The following is a 22872-nucleotide window of genomic DNA, read 5'->3' as shown; positions in this document are numbered from 1 at the left end:
CTTTCACTGGGTGTAGCTGGTTCAATTCATGACTGTTCTATTGACACTTGTAATGTTCTCTTCTCTAAATTGTAATCATTCTCTGGGAACACATCTCTTGGGGAGCTTCTGGAGGCAACCTTGGCTTCAGTTCAGTTTCAATAATCACCTCAAATGCAGCCAGGAGTTCAACGCCAGATCCATTATTGTGTCCTTCAAAATCCTGAATCTTTTCCTGGGCCCAGTTAGCTTTCTTCAAGGCCTATCTCTCTCCTTGATTCCTGAGAGCTCTTGTCCTAATATCTCCAGACAACACAAAGGTGGAAGTGGAAATGAATCTTGATTCTGCCTTCAAGAGTGGGATGGTGGGTTGGCTTGTGAATCTCCTGTTAGTCAATCCTAGTTGTGAATCTCCTGGAAGTCCATAAGCAGGCTTTTCCTTTCCTCCTTATATATGCTCTCTAAAGGTGTGAAATCTAATGTGTCAACCAATGAGTGACCTCCTTTAAGGGTATGAACTCCTTTAAAGGTGGGAACTAAATACATTACCTTGTCTCAAGTTCTGGCCCATAACATCTCCTTGTAGGATCAGATCAATCATACAATCATGCTGAACCATGCTAAATTAGATAATTAGTGTCTTTCTGATTCCAGTGACTTAGCACCTTGTAATAATCCTAACAGGAACTGATTTGTTTCATCTCGTTGCTGAAGAGGTCCACGTCCACCAGAATTGATCATCCACCAGAATTGATCATCATATGGTATTGTTGAAGTATATAATGATCTCCTGGCCCCGCTCATTTCATTCAACATCAGATCATGTAAGTCTATTCAGATCTTTCTGAAATTATCTAACTGGTCTTTTCTTACAGAACAATAATATTCCATAACATTCATATATTACATTACTCAGCCATTCTCCAATTGATGGTCATCCACTCAGTTTCCACTTTCTGGCCTGCCACAAACATTCTTGTATATACAGGTTCCTTTATATCTCTTTGTGAAATAAGCCAAGTAATAACACTGGATCAAATGGTGTGCATAGTTTGATAACTTTTTGAGCATAGTTCCAAATCACTCTCTAGAAGGGCTGAATATGTTCACAATTCCACCAACAATGTATCAGTGTCCCAGTTTTCCCACTTCCCCTCCAACATTCTGCATTATCTTTCCCTGTCCTTCTAGCCAATCTGACCTCAGAGTTTTTCAATTTGCATTTCTCTGCTTAATAATGACTTGGAGCATCTTTTCATATGGCTAGAAATAGTTTCAATTTCTTCATCTGAGAATTGTCTGTTCATATCCTTTGACCATTTATCAATTGGACAATGGCTTGATTTCTTATAAATTAGAGTCAATTATATATTTTGGAAATTGTTAGAATCCTTACTAGGTGTGAAGTCAGTACTTAAAAATTCTCTACTTCATAATTCACACCTTTAAAAGGACTTTACACCTTTAGACTTCTGAAAGGAGTTTATACCTGTAAAGAAGCTAGCTCATTGGTTCTCTAAGGAGTTTCCACAAGCCTGTGGAGTACCCACAAGCCCATTCTCTGGGAGGATAAAAGGAGCCAGGATTCAGGAAGGAGATGATTTGAAATTCTATAGTGGTGCTGACTGGGGACACTTGGAATGAGCAGATTCACAAGAACTAAAGGAAAAGCTTGCTCATGGAGATTCAAAACTAGGATTGACTTCCAGGAAACCCACAATCCCACACTCTTGGAGGAAGAGTCTGATTCATTCCTGTAAAGGTCCTGATCATCTCTAAGTTATAATCCTTCTCTGAGAGGACATCTCTTTTGTGTAAAATCTTTTCCTCTGTGACCAGGTTTCTTGATAGGCTTCTGGAGCCTCCAGCCAGAGCAAAGGTAGAATCTTGAATCCTCTTCTTCCTGAATCCTGGCTCTGAATCTCCTCGAGCTTCCCTGAAATTCTCCTGTGAAGTCTTGTTCTTCTTCCAACCTAGACTCTCCTTCCAGACCACCATCTAAACTCAATCTCCCAGTCAGATTCCTCCTTGCCTGACTGCCCTCCTCTTTTATCCTAGCAGAGATTGAGCTAGTGAGAACTCAACAGGGCTTCTGAGAGCTCCTACAGCCAGTGAACTTGCTTTTTTAAAAGGTGCAAACTCCTTTAAACATGTAAACTCTCCGCCAGAAGTCCAAAGGTGCAAACTCCTTTTAAAGGCCTGAACCAAAGGTGTGAATTCTGAGCTAGAGAATTGTTTAGACAACCTGACTTATCACCTTGTAATCCTAACATCTCCCCCTTTCTTTTTATTTAGAACATAGGGTGGTCATGGCCTTGAAACATAAATCCATCAGTATGGGAGGTATTACACATAATTACATGAATTGTATAAACACATATTAACATAGCACATATTAGAAGTGATAAAACAAATAACATGATCAAATAATCATAAATTGAATTGTGGTACATTTGAATACCTAAACCTTTCATTTAAGAGTGATATCCAGAAATAATTTTCTAATTATTCATTCCACAATTTCCCCTAGAAATTTGAGGAAATTTTAATGGCTCATATATCCTGCTTCTCTCTTATTTGTGAAAGTAAATTTTTGAGCTTGTATAACAGTTTACATATATTTTTGTTTAATTCTCTCTTCTTAGAGTGACAAAAATATTATCATTTTTCAAGATCTTTTTTCTCAGCAAAGATGCCAATTATGATTTCTGATTAATTTATAATATGTTCAGAATCTAAGGCTAAACACAGGTCCACTAGAAATCTTTTTCTAAGTTGATTTATTAAGAATTTCTTTAGGAACCATTCAAAGAATTTCAATTCCTTGCAGCAGATTCTTGCCCACACATCAATATCTTTCCCAAAAAACAATATTAGGTGCTTTCTCCAGTACTGTTAATTTTTTATTGCTGTCTTAAAAAAAATGCCCATTCCAAATTCTGTTCCTTTTTCCCATTTCTTTTCGTTTCTTTTCCACTTTTTTTTCTTTTCCACTTCTTAAAATATATATATATACAATCCTATTATACACGTAAAATAATGTAAAACATATTTCTATGTTTGCAATGTTGTGTAAAAAAAGAATGAAAATAAATCTCAGAGATTCTCAGTTTTCTTTCTGAAAGTGGATATTTTTCACCATGCATCCTTTGGAACTGTAAATCACACTCTTTGCAGATGATAACCCCAGAGATTCTAATAAAAAGTTATTAGAAATAATTCACAACTTTAGTAAAGTTGCTGGATGCAAAATAAATCCACATAAATCCTCGGCATTTTTATACATCACCAACAAAATGCAACAGCAAGAGATACAAAGAGAAATTCCATTCCAAATTCCAAACAAATCCAAACAGGAATTATATGAGCAAAATTATGAAGCACTTGCCACAAAAATAAAGTCAGATTTAAATAATTGGAAAGAAATTCAGTGCTCTTGGAGAGGCTGAGCGAATATAATAAAGATGACAATACTCCCCAAACTGATCTATTTATTTAGTGCTATGCCAATAAGACTCCCAAGAAACTATTTTAATGACCTAGAAAAAATAACAACAAAATTCATATGGAAGAATAAACGGTCGAGAATTTCAAGGGAACTAATGAAAAAAAAAGTCAGATGAAAGTGGTCTAGGTGTACCTGATCTAAAGGTATATTATATAGCAGCAATCACCAAAACCATTTGGTATTGGCCTAAGAAATAGACCAGTCGATCAGTGGAACAGATTAGGTACAAAGGACAAAAAAGGGTACATCTATAGCAATCTAGTGTTTGAAAAACCCAAAGATACCAACAATTGGGATAAAAATTCATTATTTGAAAAAAAAAAACTGTTGGGAAAACTGGAAATTAGTATGGCAGAAATTAGATATGGATCCACACTTAACACCATATGCCAAAATAAGATCAAAATGGGTCCATGATTTAGGCATAAAGAATGAGATCATATGGAAGTGGAAATCTTCAACATAAAGAAGATCCAACTCACTTCCAGTTGATCAATGATGGACAGAAATAACACTGGGAAGCGAATGTAAATTGTTAGCACTACTGTCTATCTACCCAGGTTACTTATACCTTCGGAAGCTAATAATTAATCTGCAACAAGAAAATGGTATTTATACACATATATTGTATCTAGGTTATATTGTAACACATGTAAAATGTATGGGATTACCTGCCATTGGGTGGAGGGAGGGAGGGGATAATTTGGAAAAATGAATAAAAAAAATTAAAAAAAAAAAAAAGAATGAGATCATAAATAGATTAGAGGAACAGAGAATAGTTCTGTGGAGGAGGAAGGAATTTATGACCAGAGGAGAACTAGAGATCATTATCGATCACAAAATAGAAGATTTTGATTACATCAAATTAAAAGGCTTTTGTACAAACATTACTAATGCAAACAAGATTAGAAGGGAAGTAACAAATTGGAAAAATATTTTTACAGTTAAAAGGTTCTGATAAAGGCCTCTTTCTAAAATTTATAGAGAACTGACTCTAATTTATAAGAAATCAAACCATTCTGAAATTGATAAATGGTCAAAGGATATGGACAATTCTTAGATGATGAAACTGAAATTATATCCACCCATATGAAAGAGTGTTTCAAATCTCTACCGATCAGAGAAATGAAATTAAGACAACGCTGAGATATGACCACACACCTGATAGATTGGCTAAGATGACAGGTACAAATAATGAATGTTGGAGGGGATATGGGAAAACTGGGACACTAATACATTGTTGGTGGAGCTGTGAAAGAATTCAGCCATTCTGGAGAGCAATTTGGAACTATGCCCAAAAAGTTATCAAACTGTGCATACCCTTTGATCCAACAGTTATGCTATTGGGCTTATATCCCAAAGAAATACTAAAGAGGGGAAAAGGACCTGTATGTGCCAAAATGTTTGTAGCAGCCCTTTTCATAGTGGCTAGAAACTGGAAGATGAATGGATGTGCATCCATTGGAGAATGGTTGGGTAAATTATGGTATATGAATGCTATGGAATATTATTGCTCTGTAAGAAATGACCAGCAGGATGAATTCAGAAAGGTTTGGAAAGACTTACATGAACTGATGCTGAGTGAAATGAACAGAACCAGAAGATCGCTGTACACTTTAACAACAATGCTGTATGAAGATGTATTCTGATGGAAGTGGATATCTTCAACATAAAGAAGCTCCAACTCACTTCCAGTTGATCAATGATGGACAGAAACAACTACACCCAGAGAAGGAACACTGGGAAATGAATGTAAATTGTTAGCACTATTGTCTATTTATCCAGGTTACTTATATCTTCAGAATCTAATACTTATCATGCAACAAGAATATTGGATTTACACACATATATTGTATCTAGGTTATACTGTAACACATGTAAAATGTATGGGATTGCCTGTCATCTAGAGGAGGGAGTAGAGGCAGGGAGGGGAAAATTTGGAAAAATGAATACAAAGGATAATGTTATTTAAAAAATTACTCATTCATATATACTGTCAAAAATTTTATAATTTTAAAATTAAAAAAAAGCTGGAGTTTTTATAATGTATAATAAAGTAAAATGTTAAAAAAAAGGAACTGCAAATCATTGTATTAATCAGAGTAGCAAAGTCTTTACATTTGATTAAAATTAATATGCCTGTTACAGTATACAATTTCCTGATTCTTTTGCTAAAATTTAAACATCTCTTTGAAATACTCACATTAATTACAGTACATTAGAGAATGAGAACCTTGAAGGCAATGACTTCAGTTTCCACTTTATTTGGATATATCCATGCTTACTGAAGTGCCTGATACATACTAAATGCTTAGCAAGTGATTATTGATTGATTATTCAATTTATACCTATGTAGTAATCCTGTCAACGTAGCAAATAAGTTTACTTTTGTATGGCCTCTTCTTGATAGAATTGTGCTGGCTTCTTGAAATTTGATCTTCCTTTACTTTTTTAATTTATATTTTATTTTTACAATTAATTAAAATTTTTTCTTTAATTGAATAGAGAGAAAAATAAAACTTTCAGAATAAAAAAAAATATGTTCCAATTTAAACTCTTGGAACATCATCTCTTTGTCAGGAGACTAGCATTACATTTCATTATGAGTCCTATGGTATCATCTCTTCCTTTTCTCGTTATCGAGAAGTAGTTCTCCAAATTATTCCCAATTTCTTTTCCAGAAATCAGACATTTCACTGGTTTCTATATTCAGATTCTATATTAATCTCAAATTTGTGAAATTACAGTTTGAACAATCATAAGAGTTTATACATGTCTGTATTGAATTCCACCTTCTTGCATTTAGGTCAGTATCCTGGCCTTCTGACATCTTATTTGCCTTTGTCTTCTTCACAGAAAAGCACCTAGATACATGTACAGGTAATTTTTCCAAAGAGAAAAAAAGCTACACATTATAATTATTTCCTTATGTAATTTTGATAAAGGCCATGTATGCCTTTAGCTCATTCTTTTATAAAATATAAACATCTCAGGGCAAAAGAGACCCAATTAAAGTTTTTTCCAAGCTTATAAAAGTTGCATTTCAGAAGAAAACTGATTTTTTTTTTAAATGTTCTAAACTCTGGTTATACAAGACCCAGGCAGTTTTATTTTATTTATTTGCTGAGGCAATCAGGGTTAAGTGACTTGCCTAGGGTCACACAGCTAGGAAGTGTTAAGACCACATTTGAATTCAGGTTCTCCTGACTTCAGGGCTAGTGCTCTGTCCACTGCACCCTCTAGCTGCCCCAATTTTAAAATTCTTAAAATATAATGGCTAAGCTCTTTTTTCGGTCATGGATTTTAGGAAATCCAATTCTCCTTATTTTTTCTCCTTGATATGTTTTCGTGGTTGATGTACAATTCCTATTTTTCATATTAGATCTTGTAATATTTTTCTTTTTCTCAAAGATCATTGATTTTAATTGAGTATAGTCTAATTTTCAGGGAGTTTTTCATTGGCATAAAATTGTGTATTTCATGTGACAAGTTGTTCATTTCATCGAGAATTCATTGTTCCTTTGCTCTAATTTACTGTCAGTATGTAACATTCATGAGGCTAATTTTTGTGCCTTCTAGCATTACATGATTTTACTCCTAACTTCATTTTCATTTGTGATCAAAAATTGTCTATAGACAAAAGAGGAAAACTTTAGAACTAAGACGAGTTTGTGGGCCTTCCTCTATGTTCCTGTGTTCTTATACCCTTAAGGATGTCAGACAGAGCAGAAGCAGATGTTGCTGAAGGAGTATTTCCAAGTGGTGCATTCTTTATGATCTTCCACCTCGGGTCAAGAATTCATTGTAGGGGGTGATGCCAAGGCCTAAGCAGTCTTGCTATCTCCAGACAGAAGTCAATAATTACACAGGAACGTCTCCTTTAGCCTTCTGAAAGCAAATGCAGAGGCACCATCATCTGAGAGAATACAAGGTAAGATAAAAATGTTTCCAATTTAAGAATTCTATTTATTGTCTGTAATACTGTAGATTTGGTGTATTATAAAAATTAAATAGTATCTAGTGATGTGTTTTTGTTTTTTGTTTTAAATTCTGATGATAGCACAGGTCATCATAGAATGCTAGGAAATTGTGCAAAGAATGCTTTGCATTTCACCATGTCTTGTGTCTGATAGTTCATGGTTGCTGCTCTATGGAAAGTTCAAATTATTAGAATTAACATTTTAAAATAAAAAATAGCTTTTGAAAAACATTTATTTCTGTGTAACACACATTGCTTTGTGAATATTGCTGGGAGAGAAAAGTGAGTGTAAAAGGGAAAACCATGACTCGTGTTTAATTGATGGAAATGCTTTTCAACTTGAAAATACCTAAAGGTTTCCAGGAATTCTTGAGCTGTGCTTTACTTGAGGCCTTTTTGGGGAGCTCGTTAGCTGGGTTACTAGACAAAACCAAGTTATTGCCTAGCCCCTCAACTCCAGACCCAGCCTGGGGAACAGCCCCAGAACTAGCCCCAAACCCAGCCCCAGCCCCAGGTAGGGATGTACAATTAGAAACTTGTTTCACTTGGGAATGTGATTGTTATTTTATCTGTGCAATTATGTATATTCAACTTTACCAAATGAACTATTGAGCGAGTATTGAATAAGCTACAGGGTGCTGCATTCTGAAAATATTACATGGGAAATTAGTCAATTCTCTAAGATACAACATAAAATAGCCAATTCTCACGACAGTATTGATCCTCATGATATTGCAAATAGGTTGTTGAACTGGATCAATCAATCCAATCTTCTTAATAATGTACCAAGCTTCCTGTTGCATTTTCTGGCTTGGATATGTTTTGTTACCCTGGCATGTTTCTTCCTGCCTTGTTTTCTAAAACACTTTCACCACTCCTCAGATGAGCTTCAAACATCCCTTCTTTTATCTCAAGGGCACAGAAGAACAGGGAGAGATTGAGGTACAGCTCCAAGGAGGCAAAGGATTGGGACCAGCTCAGGTTTTCCCATAGCTTGTCCCATGTTTGATGGATGTGAGAACTTAGGATGGTAATTCACCACCTCTCTCTTCTGTGTCTAGGTGTTAGCACCCTGGATATAGTAGAATCACCCAGAGTTAGGATAGGCAAAAGTCTTTATTATTGGTGTTTAGCAGTAGAAATGAAGGGGATGCATGCGTAGGATCTCCCCAACCTCATCTCTTTGTCTCCCACCCAGAGTGAGTCTGGGGAGTCTCACTCCACCTCCTAGTCCCTCCCATAACTCTCTGTATACACCAAACGACTGGGCCAGCACAGGATAGTGGGAAGGGCCATTTTCCAAGTATATTCTTATAGAGTATTGTCCAATCGGTATTTTGCCTCAAATGCTCGATTGTCTGACCTCAGTGCTTCGACTTAAAGAGTCTTAGCAATTTACATCTAGGGAAAAGCATGTCCTTGGAGATTGCAAGGAAGGGAGGAAATTGGGTAATTTCATAGGTAATAGTCCCTAGAGAAAAGACTAATGTTCTAGGGAGAACACACTATTACCTTGGTGAAAGATATATAAGCCCTTATACTCAGATGAACAAATGGAGTTCTTATCTCCTACTGTACTGTACAGCTAGTCCTCCATCCCTTTCCCCCACCAAGGTTTAGAAGCTCACAGGCTGCCTGGCTGCATGGGGATCAACATCATTCTAAGATAATAAATTGAATTCATGTTATTTGGCAATTTTCCCCCTTGTTTCAAAAACATTATTCATGCCAATATTTTTATTCTGATTTTTCTCATTTTGGAATTTAGTGAACAATATTTTTTTTAAATACTAAATTTCTAGGATATTATGTAAATGTGTCCTTAGAACATGAACTCTTCTCAAAGTCTTATCCCCAGGTCTTCACTTTTTCCATTTGTCAAATACAAGATTATAATTTATATAATATTTCACACTGTTTGGGACAATGACCACAAACCCAGAATGGTTAAAAAAGATGTTTCTCAGAGTCAGATCAGAAAGTAGTTTATTCCATTTCTGCAAGAATAGGTTATCACCTCAACTTGTGCAATCAAGCAAAGGGAGTCAAAGTACAGCCAATAAAGGATTTTTTTACACACTGGATTGAGCAACTTCACCACACATAGGACTCCAGTTATCCCAGATTTTCTATCAGGGCTGGCAATGTGTTATAGGAACCCACTCAACTTAACAACAGTAAGTATACATTACAAAGCTTACTGATGTGGCCAAATGGTTTGTGCAAGACTAAGCAAGGTACAAGGGGGAGAGGTTTTCTGGAACTGTAGCCCTAATCTAGGGCACTCTCCTGAGGATAAGCTTTCTAAAAATGCCTCCTGCCCCCTCCAATCCAACTGATACAATCAGCAAGATAAGGTCAAAATGGAAACCCTTCTTCAGACACCAATCTTAGGATTTTAGAGGAAAAACTCAAATCTTTTTTCTGCTCTTTATACACAGTATAAAGAATTGCAATGTCTAAGGAGATCTGTGCTGTAAGAAGAGGCCTTTCCTTATTCATTATATTCACATTTCAGCTGCAATAAGATTTCTACACAAAGGATGAGATGCAGGTGAAAGCCTTTCTACAAATACATTTTGTATGTTTCTTTCCAGTGTGAATGTTGTGATTTATAGTGACCTTTATCTTCCAGGTAAGGGCAAGTCTTGATTCAGCAGATTTGTAAATCTTCTTTCCACTCAGTATCCTCAGATGTAAACTCAGAGATGAACTTTGGCTAAAGACCTTCCAGTGCCAAGTCCATAGGAGACTTCTTCACAAGCAGAAAATCCTGTTGAATGACAAGCTCTGTCCTCCGTCTTTATGCCTTTTTCCATGATTTCAATTTTCTACGAATTTTCTGGAGGCAATTCAGGGAAGAAGTGACTCTGAATATTTTTCCACATAGATTATATAAATGAGGTTTACATCTAGTATAGGGTGTCCCATGGCTAGTCAAAGACTAATATCTATTAAAAACTTTACCATGATCCAGAGACTCAAAATTATTCCTCTAATGTGGACCCTCTGTTGTTAAGCAAGATTTGGCCTTTGCCTGAAAGTTTCCACATTCATGAAATTTCTGTCTAATGTGGATTTTCTCATGTTTACCAATACTGTTTTGTCTTGTGACAGCCTTTCCACAGTCATTACCTTTATGAGGTTTCTCTCCAGTGTGGATTCTCTGATGGAAAGTAAGACTGCTGCGCTGGGTGAAAGCCTTTCCACATTCATTACATTCATAAGGCTTCTCTCCAGTGTGGATTCTCTGATGGACAGTTAGACTAGAGTGAGATAAGTAAGCCTTTCCACATTCATTACATTTATAAGGTTTCTCTCCAGTGTGGATTCTCTGATGTCGAGCAAGTTTAGAGTTGCATCTGAAACTCTTTCCACACTGATTACATTCATAAGGTTTTTCTCCAGTGTGAATTCTCTGATGGACAGTAAAACTGGAGCAATCTCTGAAAGCCTTTCCACATTCATTACATTCATAAGGCTTCTCTCCAGTGTGGATTCTCTGATGGACAGCAAGATTGGAGTGAGATGTATAAGCCTTTCCACATTCATTACATTCATAAGGCTTCTCTCCAGTGTGGATTGTCTGATGTAGAGCAAGTTTAGAGTTGCATCTGAAACTTTTTCCACACTGATTACATTCATAAGGTTTTTCTCCAGTGTGGATTTTCTGATGAACAGCAAGACTGGAGTGAAATGTGTACGTCTTTCCACATTCATTACATTTATAAGGCTTTTCACCAGTGTGAATTCTCTGGTGGACAGCAAGTTTAGAGTTGCATCTGAAACTCTTTCCACACTGATTACATTCATAAGGTTTTTCTCCAGTGTGGATTCTCTGATGGACAGCAAGAGTGGAGCAATCTGTGAAAGCCTTTCCACATTCATTACATTTATAAAGCTTCTCACCAGTGTGGATTCTGTGATGGACAACAAGTTTAGAGCTGCATCTGAAACTCTTTCCACATTGATTACATTCATAAGGTTTTTCTCCAGTGTGGATTCTCTGATGGATATCAAGACTGAAACGATATGCGAAAGCCTTTCCGCATTCCTTACATTCATAAGGCTTCTCTCCAGTGTGGATTCTCTGATGTTTAGCAAGACTGGAGCAATGTGAGAAAGCCTTTCCACATTCATTACATTCATAAGGCTTCTCTCCAGTGTGGATTCTCTGATGTTTAGCAAGACTTGAGTGAGATAAGTAAGTCTTTCCACATTCATTACATTTATAAGGCTTCTCTCCAGTGTGGATTCTCTGATGTCGAGCAAGTTTAGAGTTGCATCTGAAACTCTTTCCACACTGATTACATTCATAAGGTTTTTCTCCAGTGTGGATTCTCTGATGGACAGCAAGTTCAGAGTTGCATCTGAAACTCTTTCCACAATGATTACATTCATAAGGCTTCTCTCCAGTGTGGATTCTCTGGTGGACAACAAAAGTGGAGCAATCTGTGAAAGCCTTTCCACATTCATTACATTTATAAAGCTTCTCTCCAGTGTGGATTCTGTGATGGACAACAAGTCTAGAGCTGCAAGTAAAAGTCTTTCCACACTGATTACATTCATAAGGTTTTTCTCCAGTGTGGATTCTCTGATGGACCCTAAGACTGGAGCACTGTCTGAAAGCCTTTCCACATTCATTACATTCATAAGGTTTTTCTCCAGTGTGGATTTTCTGATGGACAGTAAGACAGAAGCGCTGGCTGAAAGCCTTTCCACATTCATTACATTCATAAGGCTTTTCTCCAGTGTGGATTCTCTGATGTTTAGCAAGACTGGAGCAACGTGTGAAAGCCTTTCCACATTCATTACATTCATAAGGCTTCTCTCCTGTGTGGATTCTCTGATGTCTAAGAAGTTTAGAGTTACATGTGAAACTCTTTCCACACTGATTACATTCATAAGGCTTCTCTCCAGTGTGGATTCTCTGATGAATAGCAAGACTGGACTGAGATATGAAAGTCTTTCCACATTCATTACATTCATAAGGCTTCTCTCTTGTGTGGATTCTCTGATGTTGAGCCAAGTTGGAATAACATTGGAAATCCTTTCCACATTGATTACATATGTAACATTGTTTTTCTGTATGAATTCTCTCATATTTAGCAGGAATAGATTGCTCTCTCAAAGTCTTTCCATGTTTCTTACATTCATGAGATTTCTCACCAGCATGGATTCTCTGATTCTTGGCAAGGGAAGAAAGTACATGAAAAGCTGTATTATATTGATGACACTCAGGTGTCTTCTCTTGAGGATGTATATCCTTATCTTTAGCAACACTGGAACTCTTTCTTAAAGCTGTTGTGTGTGTATTCCATTCACATTGTTCTTCTTCAATGTGGTTTCTTTTCTGTTTTGCAAGAACAACCCTGTGTTCATGATATTGAAAAAGGTCCTTCCATGAGATCATTTTCAGATTTGCACTCATATCCTTCATATCAAACCATGTGTCTGCATCTGAAAGAAACAAACACACATGTGTATCAATATACCTTCTAATGCTGGCTGAAAATAAAATCATTGACTTTTAATTTCTCAAGGCAAAAACTTTCAAACTGAAATGGACAGATTCAATCATTTTTAAATGCTATTAGCTCAAACCAATAAGGTCATTCAATTAACACATAATTCCACACAAAATACAATGACATTAGACCCCCACAACAAAGCTGAGACAAAGGCAACATGAAGGTTCTGATTATGTAGAAACCAGGCTATGAGCTCTGAATGGCTGAGTAACCTGATCGAAATCCCTACAGCAGAGATTAGAACTTGGAACCTGGAAACTGAGGCTTCTCAATCCATTGCACTAGTCAGATGTTCTCCATTCTACTTCTAATCCTTTCTTTCAAATTCAATTTCATACATCAATTGATGCTGAGTGGAACGAGCAGAAATAGGAGATCATTATACACTTCAACAATGATACTGTATGAGGATGAATTCTGATGGAAGTGGATATCTTCAACATAGAAAGAGTTAATCCAATTCCAACAGATCAATGATGGACAGAATCAGCTACACCCAGAAAAGGAACACTGGGAAATGAGTGTAAACTGTGAGCATTTCTTTTTGTTTTTCTTCTCAGATTATTTTCACCTTCCAAATAAAATTCTTCCTTTGCAACAATAACAATAACAAAAAAAAAAAAAAAAAAATTCAATTTCAGGGCCCACTTAGCTTTGCACTACTGGGAATGTGTTTCTTTGCCTCAGTTTTCTTGCAGAGTGAATATAATAATTGTACCCACTTCCCAGGTTGTTGTGAGCATGAAATGATATACTTTTAAAACTCTTGGCACACACTAGGCACAATATGCTTAAGTTCTATCTCTATCACTATGATTTTGATTCTCTTCACCTTAAGTCTTCCTTCCTTCATACTTCCCTTTTCCTCTCTCTTTATATACAAATGCCTGTTGAACATGAGGCATTTCAATAAAAAACAAAAACAAAAACACTTTCCTTTGTCTGGAGTAGCTAAAAATAAGTTTCATAAACTATTGCTTATTCTCAAACCATCTCCAAGTTTTTATGCTGGATTTAAAACTTCTTGAAAGCTTCTCTTTGTATACCCAGGGCTCAATGCAATGCATAGAACAGAACAGGTGCTTAATCGATGTTTATTGTTTGATTTGACATTATCCAGGGCTGATCACATATCCTAACCCCACCCCAGTGCTTGCATGCTGGTCCCTCTGAGGGGCCAAATCTGTTTCTATTTCTGTTCATTTCCAGCTCACTCTCACCTATGGACAAATCCCATAGTGAAGATAACAAGGGCCTAGGGCTCCTGGTGCTGTTATGAAATAACCCTAACCTAAGGGAAGCTGTCAGTAATGTAGTCAGTGACTTGGCTTTAAGTGAGGGAGGGCTGCCCAAGGTCACTGGCCTTACTTTCCCCCACAGAGCCATCTATGGCCCTTATCCAGTTATAGATCTGGCTTACTGGGAATGGCTCTGGATGCAGGTGGTCATGGGAGTCTTGGGCCTGCTTAAGGTAAGGTGGGGTCTCCTGTGACTTAGGCTGCCCCCATCCAGTGATTAATGCTAGGGAGCAATGGAGGCAAAGAACTGCCTCTCTCAATAAATTAAAAGGACTGAATGAGTGATTCTGGGAAGAACTTCAGGCTGTCCGGCCAAAGCATAAATGACTGATTTGCATGCAGTCTAAGTCAATGAGGACCCAAAGATCAAATGGGTTTGGCAAGGGATCTATGGGCAGTCAATGAGAATCAAACTGATTTTGATTTGAGGTTTGTTGCTTAAGAAAGGAACCAGGGCAGCTAGATGGCATCCTGGATAGAGAACCTTGAAGCCAAGAGGAACCAAGTTCAAATCTAGCCTCAGACACTTAATACTTCCTAGCTGTATGTCTCTAGGTAAGTCACTTAACCACATTTGGAAGAAAAGAAAGGAAAGAAAGGAAAAAAAGGAAAGAAAGGAAAGAAAGGGAAGGAAGGAAAGGAAAGAAAGAAGGAAGGATGGAAGGAAGGAAGGAAGGGAAGGATGCAGAAGGGAGTCTTCCAACTAACCGATTCCACCTTGTGGCCAGCTTGGCTCAGAGGTTGTTGCTTGTCCTATCTATCTGTGCTTAACTGTAGCCTGCATGAGGAAGTTAGTAGAGGATGAAAGGGGAGGAAAGAATAAATTAAAAAGTGCACAGCACAGAACAAATCAAAAACTACAGGAAACCAAAAAGCAATGGACCTCTCTGAATACAGTATCTTTCATTTATGGTTAATGGAAATTGATTATTACAGATTTTGAATCGTCCATTATGTTCTGGTGAACAGAAAACATTTTTTAAAATTATTCTTTTCTGTATTTTTCTATTTTGTTTTTAGTTTTAAATAAATATCAAAAGAGTAAAAATAAATGCTTTTTGGTTAAGGAAGGTCTAAGAAAAGTCATATTAGCCCAAGTTCTCTTTCTTTGGTTGGAGATAGTTGGAGTGCCCCAAATTTCCAATAAAGACTTCCGCTAGATTCATTGATTCTTCATTAGAAGGGAACTGAAAAGCCATGGAGTCCAACCCTATCACATTATAGATAAAGAGACTGAGGTTCAGAGGTTCAGTGAGGTGCTCAGGATCTCACTACCACAAGAGTCTGAAAAGGGATTCCAAGCCAGTTTTTCCACCCCCATGCCCATCACATGAAGAAGCCTCCTGGGATAGCAGCCTGCACTCCAGCTTGCAACTCACTCACCAGGACAGGAGTTCCTCAGGCCTCCTCTCTCCACATGGGAAAAGAAATCTTCTCTGGGAACTGGAAGTCCTGGGAGGGGGGAAGATAGTGAGTCTGAGCCTTGAAACTTGTCATTTATTCCTCACTGGAACAGGGCTGGGGTGTGAGGCCCACTGGGTGGTTCCAAGGAAAACTCAAAGATGGTTTTCAGGGTGCTTATTGCCAGGGAAAGGGGGCAGAGGGGAAAAGAGGCCATGGAAGCAGCCTGGAAGCAGAAGATCCTGATTTTGCTGCCTCCTTCTCAGCAGGGTGGACACATCCCACAACCTCCATTTTCTAGACATTAGAAGTAGCTGGTAGCACAGAGAAGGGAGCACCAGGCCTGCAGTCAGGAAGCCTCTAGTTCAAATTTGGATTTAGGCACATCCTGGCTGTGCCACTCTGGGCAAGTAATTTCACATGTTTGCTTCAGCCTCCAGACCTGAAATTGGGGATAAAGATGGAAGCCAAAACAAAGGGTTGTGGTAGAGATCAAGTGTAATAATGCACATATAGGGAACTCTTAGCACAAGGCCTGGATCCCAGCATATGTATGAAAAGAACTCCTACCTACCCTTTCTCTCCCTATGCAGGTCTTTAGGGGATGTAAAAAGGAGGAACAAGGGCCCACATGCCATGCTGGAAATTTATGAGTTACACCAGGGGCATTGAGGTAAAAATTTATTTTTTTACCCAAAAGATCATTGCAAAGACAAAAGGGTTTCCCCTAGGATAGGGGTTCCTTCTCCTATCTCATGTTCAGTGAAAAGGGGCAGGACAGTTTTCAGAAGGTTCACAGATAGAACTGCAGGGTTCCCATTCTACAATGCAAAGACCATTCATGGAAGATTAGGAGGACCCAGTTTCTTGGGGACAGGAGGCAGACCTTGGGCCTTTCTAAGAACTGATAAAAGCCTGAAACTCTGCACCCTAGGGAGGGGATGGTGGCACACCAGTTGATGCCATTCCCAGAGTTCCAAGGGAAGCGCTCCTTACCCAGGGAGAGCAAGTTCTCGGCATTCTCCAGCATGACCTCCTTGTGCAGCTCTTTCTGATCTGGGTCCAACAGACCCCACTCCTCTGGGCTGAAGTGCACAGCCACATCCTTGAAGGTCACCAACTCCTAAAACACCAACACACAGAGGATATAAGAGTGGAAGCACATTCATAACTGACCTGATCCAATGCTCCTCAATTTACCGAAGGGACCTGAAGCATGGAGAACGGATCGGCCCAAAGGTGACAGCCTTTTAGGCTTCAGAACCAGCACTGAAAGCAAAGTCCCACAAAGACCAGTGGAATATAGAGAAACACATTTAATATTTTCAAGTGGAATAAAATTGAGAAATATCTTACTAGGAAATGGTATTGTCTGTGCAATGAGGAAAGTTATGGGTTCTCTCAGAAAGAGATAAGGACTTTTGGAGGTGAAATCAGACAGTGCTATGTTAAGAAAATGGAATGAAGTGCTTGTGTGAAGCTAGCTAGTATTATGTGTTGTAGGGCTAAACCGTTTCCATGATGGCTGAAGAGAAAAAAAGATCCTGTGAATTTTCGAAAGGCTAGAAATTAAGTCTTATCCAGATGAAAACACTATCCTTCCTCCCAATAATATTTATTTTTCCAAATGTAAGTACAGATGGTTTGCAACATTCATTTTTGCAAGATTTTGCATTCCAAATTTCAGAATCACACACTTCTTAATGGATCTCGCCCAGTGGTTATCAACTTACAAAAGCAAATTGAAGAAGAGAGAAGGGATTTACCCAAAGGTCACATCCTGGATGAGAACACTTGGAAGCACAGCCATGCAAAGGCCTCCCACCTAACACTGTACACAGCTGGTGAGGACACAGCTGCTGACATGTTGTCTTCCATGTTAGAACTGAAACTTTTTGATGGAAATGACTGATTTTTCCTCCTTTGCATCTCCTCTACATTCCCACAGAGCCTCTTCCCTTTCTAAATGCCTGTTGCTTTGACCCAAGCAATGGTAAAGGGAGAGAAAGGCTAAGTATGAGCTGAGGATGATGGAGTGACTCTAGAAGTGCCTAACTGCAGCTGAGGGGTCTTGTCAGGGACTTTCCTTCTGGGAATTGCCATGTATGCCATGTCAGCTGGTAGGGTGGGCCCAGGAGGTACAAGGGGCTTGGGCTCTGAGGCAGCAGGTTGTGTCTTACAGGTGTTTCCTTGAGAAGGAGAGGGGGGTGTCCTCTTGCTGGATCTTTTCTGAGGAGGCAGCACTAGCTGCAAGTGTCTCCCTACTGTGGATTCACATGAGCAGTGCTGAGTGGGCTACACAAGGGGTATTCCCAGAGGAGAGTAAATGTAAATAACCAGCTTGGAGCCCAAAGGAAGAAGGATGCAGAGAGAAGTAGAGAGAAGCAGAGATATAGGGAGATTCAGATATGCAGAAAAAGAGAAGCAGAGACATCCATTGCTCTTGCTTCCTGCTAACCCCTGCTGAGATTACCAATAAAGTAACATTGGCTGGTCTCCATGTCTATCCAGGGAAGAAGGGCATGTATGGCCCTGGCAGTCAGTAGCCTCGGTGGGAGGGAACAAGAGATAAAAGAAAATGAAATGGAATAAAAGAAAACCCACTAGGAAGCAAAGAAATGCTGGACAGCTCCTGATCCATTTGTAACCTTCATTATGTAGGTTTTTTATCAAATCTGTTCTTCTGTTCTGCTGGTTCCCTGATTTTTTGTTTTCCCTTCTCTTATTTTGTATTTAAGGTTAAAAACTAATTATACTAGAGGCCGTTAGATGGGACAATGGGTAGAGCAGTGGCCCTGAAGTCAGGAGAACCTGAGTTCAAATCCTACATCAGACCTTTAATAATTACTAGCGGTGTAACCCTAGTGAAGGCATTTGACTCCAAATTCCTTGGCAAAAAAAAAAAAAAAATTCAAGCATAACCACAAAAATGGTAAAGAGAAGGGATTCAGAGAAATTTGGGAAGATCTGATGGTCTGAGGCAGCAGGGGGATAATTTCTGCTCGGCTCCCAACCAGGGAAAGGGCAAGAGCTAGGGAAGCTTCCAGGGTTCTGTCCCAGACAATAATAGAAACTTGGTGACAGGAGGAAACTTGGTCACAGTAAATAGAGTGGCTAGAAGGGGTGTGTGTGTGTGTGTGTGTATGAGTGTAGTGGGGAGATGGTGCTGGACCAAAGCAAAGACACTAATGAGTGAAGTGGTCATCCTTTTCAGTGACCTATATTGAGGGAAAATTTAAACAAACATGTTGGGGCAGCAACTAAGGGAAGGGAGTTCCTTCCTTCCTGTCTTGTCCTGCCAAAGAGACAGTGAATCTGTCCAAAACACAGCAGACAGGAGGGCAGTGTTGTTATTACTGCATTCATTTTCCTGACTCTTTTTGTAAAGTAAGGATGCAATGATAAGAGAGATGGCCAGCTTCACAGACCATCCTCCAGATCTATGAAAAAGACCTCTTGGGCTGATGTTGCCACATCTGTGGGCAGAATACACTTACCTGGGGTGGGGGTCTGCAGCTCTCAGGGGACATTCCCTCTGGCTCCAGGCTCCCTGCTTGGGCCAGGCCTTGGTCCTCTGCAGGCTGTTGGGAGGGGATGCGTATAAATGAACAGATGTCCTTCCCTTCTTTTCCTGGACAGGGGGCTAGCCTACAGGAAATTACAGAGGATGAGATTCCATGGAAGTTACTAAGCCCCTAGCCTTGCCCTAGGGCACAGACCCCAACCAACAGAGAGGCAACACCCATTGAGTGATTAAAGTTGGGAAAGAAATGAAAGAAATGAAGCCAAGAATGTTCTTTTACCCAAAAACAACAAGTCTGGGAGGGAAAAGTCCCCAGGACTATTGGCCATGGGGCAGTTAGGAGTTTACATAGAAGGGACAGGGAATAAGAAAACTGGGGTGGGATGGTGTAAACTTGAAGATGAGCTTACCTCCTCTTACTCCTACTCTTAAGACTCCCTTCCTCTCCCCCACCTTCCTACAGACCCAAGAGGGAGGAGGGATTTAAGGCCCCAGATGGGATGAGAGTGTGTAGAATCTCAATGTCTCCTGAGTCAGAAATATCCTTGCCTGTAATACTTGGTCCTCCCAGCATCTCTTCTCCCCAACAGACATATTACCTAGACAATAAACTGACTGATGGATAAAATAAGGCGGTAAGGGCTCTCTGGGAAGCAATTTAGTTTGGGATTCAGCGACCAGGACCACCATGTCGGGAGAAGGGGCAGGGAGCTGGGAAGCCTGGGTAAAAAAGAAGAAATTTAAGTGTCCAGAAGTGATTTAGGTGGGTAGTTGAATCAGGAAAAACAGGATGGCTAAGGCCTGAAATTAAGCAGAAGATGGGGGAAGGTTCCCAAGACTCTTGAGTAGATTGTAGGCTTAGAATCCTGAAAGGGAATATGCAACCAGTGAGCCACATGCCGGGGAAGGAGCCCAAGATGTGCGGGTCCAGAGAAGTTGGCACAGGAAACAGCTTCAGTTCTTGCAACCAAGGAGAGCTCCTGGAGGCAGAAAGGCAGAACCTGTGGAACCTCCTAAGAAATCATGTCTGAAGCCACACAGAAAACAGGAGCTGGAGGCAGAGTTAGGACATCCGGGTCCAGGACGGGGGCTGAAAGTGGGACTTCTGGGTTACTATGGGGAAAGCCTGCCTTTGGGCAAATATAACTCTATGATAAGTTTGAGGAAGACGGCAACATTAGATATTTGTGAAGTGTTTGGGAACCTGACAAATAAGTAGGAGCCAAGAAATCGTTATGTAGCCAGACCTGGAAGGAAATTTTTCTGACAGATGAGGAGGACAATCCAAGGGAAAGGTGATAAAGATCTACTCAAAGAAGGTTGAAACAGAGAAGTGGATGGCAGAGATGTTGCAGGGTTGACATGAAATAAGTGGGAATAAGAAAAATGATTCATGGAGGACACCTTGTTGTGAGCCTGAGGGAAGGAGAGGGTAGTGGGGCCCTTATCAGGAAGAAAGAAGAGACAAAGACAAGAAAATGAGTTCAGTCTTAAAGGGTAATCATAAGACATCTCAAATTAGAGAACTAGTTTGGTATGTCTAAAAGACATTTGGAACAGAGGGGATTCTGGTTGATTGACCTCATTTTTTTTTTTTTTCAATCACACCAAACATAAAACATTTTATTCTTATAACCATATAGCATGTATTTCTGTACTTTTTAATTCTACAGATGAAAGATTTTAAGAAATAAAATCATATATCAACTTGTGACATGAAGTATGGCATTAAATGGATCCCTTTTAGATATTCATAATTTTGTCATAGATTAGATATCAGAGAACATAAAAGTATCATGTAGTTTACATTTTAAATACCTCTAAAGTCTTATTTCTCTTTACTGATCATCTTAACCTGTGATATTAATATCTATTCAGTGCTATAAATGACATGAATACCTTATGTCAACAAAGGCAAAATATAATCCAAATAAGATTTACTGACCTCATTTTTTATATCAAATAGTATTTTATTTCCCAATTATATGTAAATACAATTAACATTTTCAGTTCCATATTCTCTCCCTCCCCTTTTTACTTCCTTTCACCTTAAGATGATAACCAACTTATAAAGGGTTTATAGGTGCAATAATGTTAAACAAATTTCCTCAAGAATTTTCACTTCATGAAAACTGAGTAAGGCAAGAATGAAGGATCTTGGACTATTTCCCAATTCACTGTTGACTGATAATCTTGTCAGTAAAAACCAAAATTCAAACCCACTCCTCAGTTGATTTCTGACTGATGATCTGGTTTGTGATAATCAAAACCCAGAGACCACCCCTCAATTCACTGCTGATTAATGATCTGGTCAGTAAAAACCAGAGATTACTCCCTAGCCCTTCCCCTAGGCTATAAAATAGGCTATCCATATTTGAATGTTGGATCATTTTATCTCCTTGCTTCTGTTTCTCTGTAGAATTTCCTTGGAGTTTCAGCCAGCTTTGTAATGGTGTTACTATTGCAATAAAGCTTTCTCCCTGGGCTAGGAGATGGGGTCAAGCCTGTAAATTCTGTTGAGACACTTTGTGACACCAGTCTGAGCCCCCCCACATTTGGGGTCTCTCACCTGGGATGCCAGAGAAGGCAGAAGTGCTATAGGGTAGCTTTTGACAAAGATGGGCCAGTCCTCTTTCATGCCATTTTGTCTGGGCCTCTGTCTCTGTGTAGAATGTCTGACATGTTTCTTCTGTGAACTATTTTAAAATTGCCACCAAAAAAATATTCCTGAAACACCTCAGTTATGGGGATTGTTAGCAAGATTAATATAGCTCAAGTCTCTGTTTGCTCAACTCTTCTCATCTCAGAATTGGAGGGAAATTAAAATTCAGCCTCAACTGCAGGAATAGGGGAAGGAAAACTGTGGGGACCACACACAACCTTGCCCAGAAATCCCAAGCCAGCTTGTGGGAATGGGGATGGGGTGGGGTCAGGCTTTATGGTCAGCATTCCATGAGCTCTAGCCCCTGAAACTATTTATGTCTCCTTAACCTTCCATTGTATTTCTAGATCATCACTGTTGACATATTTACCAACATATGGGCATTATCTTTTTTTTATAGATCTTTTTTGTGCCCTGAGGCAATTGTGGTTAAATGACTTGCCTAAGGTCACACAGCCAAGAAATATTAAGTGTAGGAGACCAGATTTGAAGGCAGGTCCTCCTGACTTCAGAGCTGGTCCTCTATCCACTGTATCACCTACCTAGCCTCTGTAGATTATCCCAGTAACAAAAATACATTAGAAATCTCATGTTGTATACATGGGCCTAAGACTTTGGAGTTTATAGATCTACTGACTGGCATTGTGTTAGAAGAAATACAGTAGAATGAGTTTAGGGGCCAATCTCCAAAAGGTATAACAGAACTTTGATCTTTTCATTTGCAGGCCATGTGAATCTTTTCTCAAGTGTGTTTCTTTTACAGAATATCATGTTCTATTTTCCAATGCATTGTGCTGCCCTTCTCTGTATTAATTATCATTCACCTCATGAACATTTTATTATGAAAATTCTAATTTTCTCAATGACATCTTTTGATACTTCCTCATTGTTCCTAATCCTCCTTATCTTTACACAAAAGCTAAATGGGAAAAGGGAATGGGATCAACAGGCAGTAATTGATCACTGAAGTGGCCCACATAAACTTCCCTTC

The 22872-nt window shown here is 38.9% G+C and overlaps 1 protein-coding gene across 4 annotated transcripts in view; it reads right to left on the bottom strand.

The window, feature by feature from the left end:
- Window positions 1-22872, bottom strand: part of LOC141564989 (uncharacterized) — a 138068-nt gene that overhangs the window by 107418 nt on the left and 7778 nt on the right. For 2 of the 4 annotated variants that reach the window (XM_074307914.1, XM_074307910.1), the window contains exons 2-3: window positions 19194-19344; window positions 16693-16819 (exon numbers count right to left, since the gene is read on the bottom strand). In XM_074307914.1, the coding sequence (XP_074164015.1) occupies window positions 16693-16819; window positions 19194-19226 (160 nt within the window). In that variant the 5' untranslated portion in view covers window positions 19227-19344. Of the gene's footprint in view, window positions 1-9435; window positions 12927-15678; window positions 15748-16692; window positions 16820-19193; window positions 19345-22872 lie in introns of those variants that run through there. The other 2 variants (XM_074307912.1, XM_074307909.1) reach the window with 2 other exon arrangements.

The sequence above is a fragment of the Sminthopsis crassicaudata genome, chromosome 3, assembly GCF_048593235.1.
Source record: "Sminthopsis crassicaudata isolate SCR6 chromosome 3, ASM4859323v1, whole genome shotgun sequence".
Classification (NCBI taxonomy): Eukaryota; Metazoa; Chordata; class Mammalia; order Dasyuromorphia; family Dasyuridae; genus Sminthopsis; species Sminthopsis crassicaudata.
Note: the sequence above shows the minus strand (reverse complement) of the source record. Positions and strands in the feature narration are given on the sequence as shown.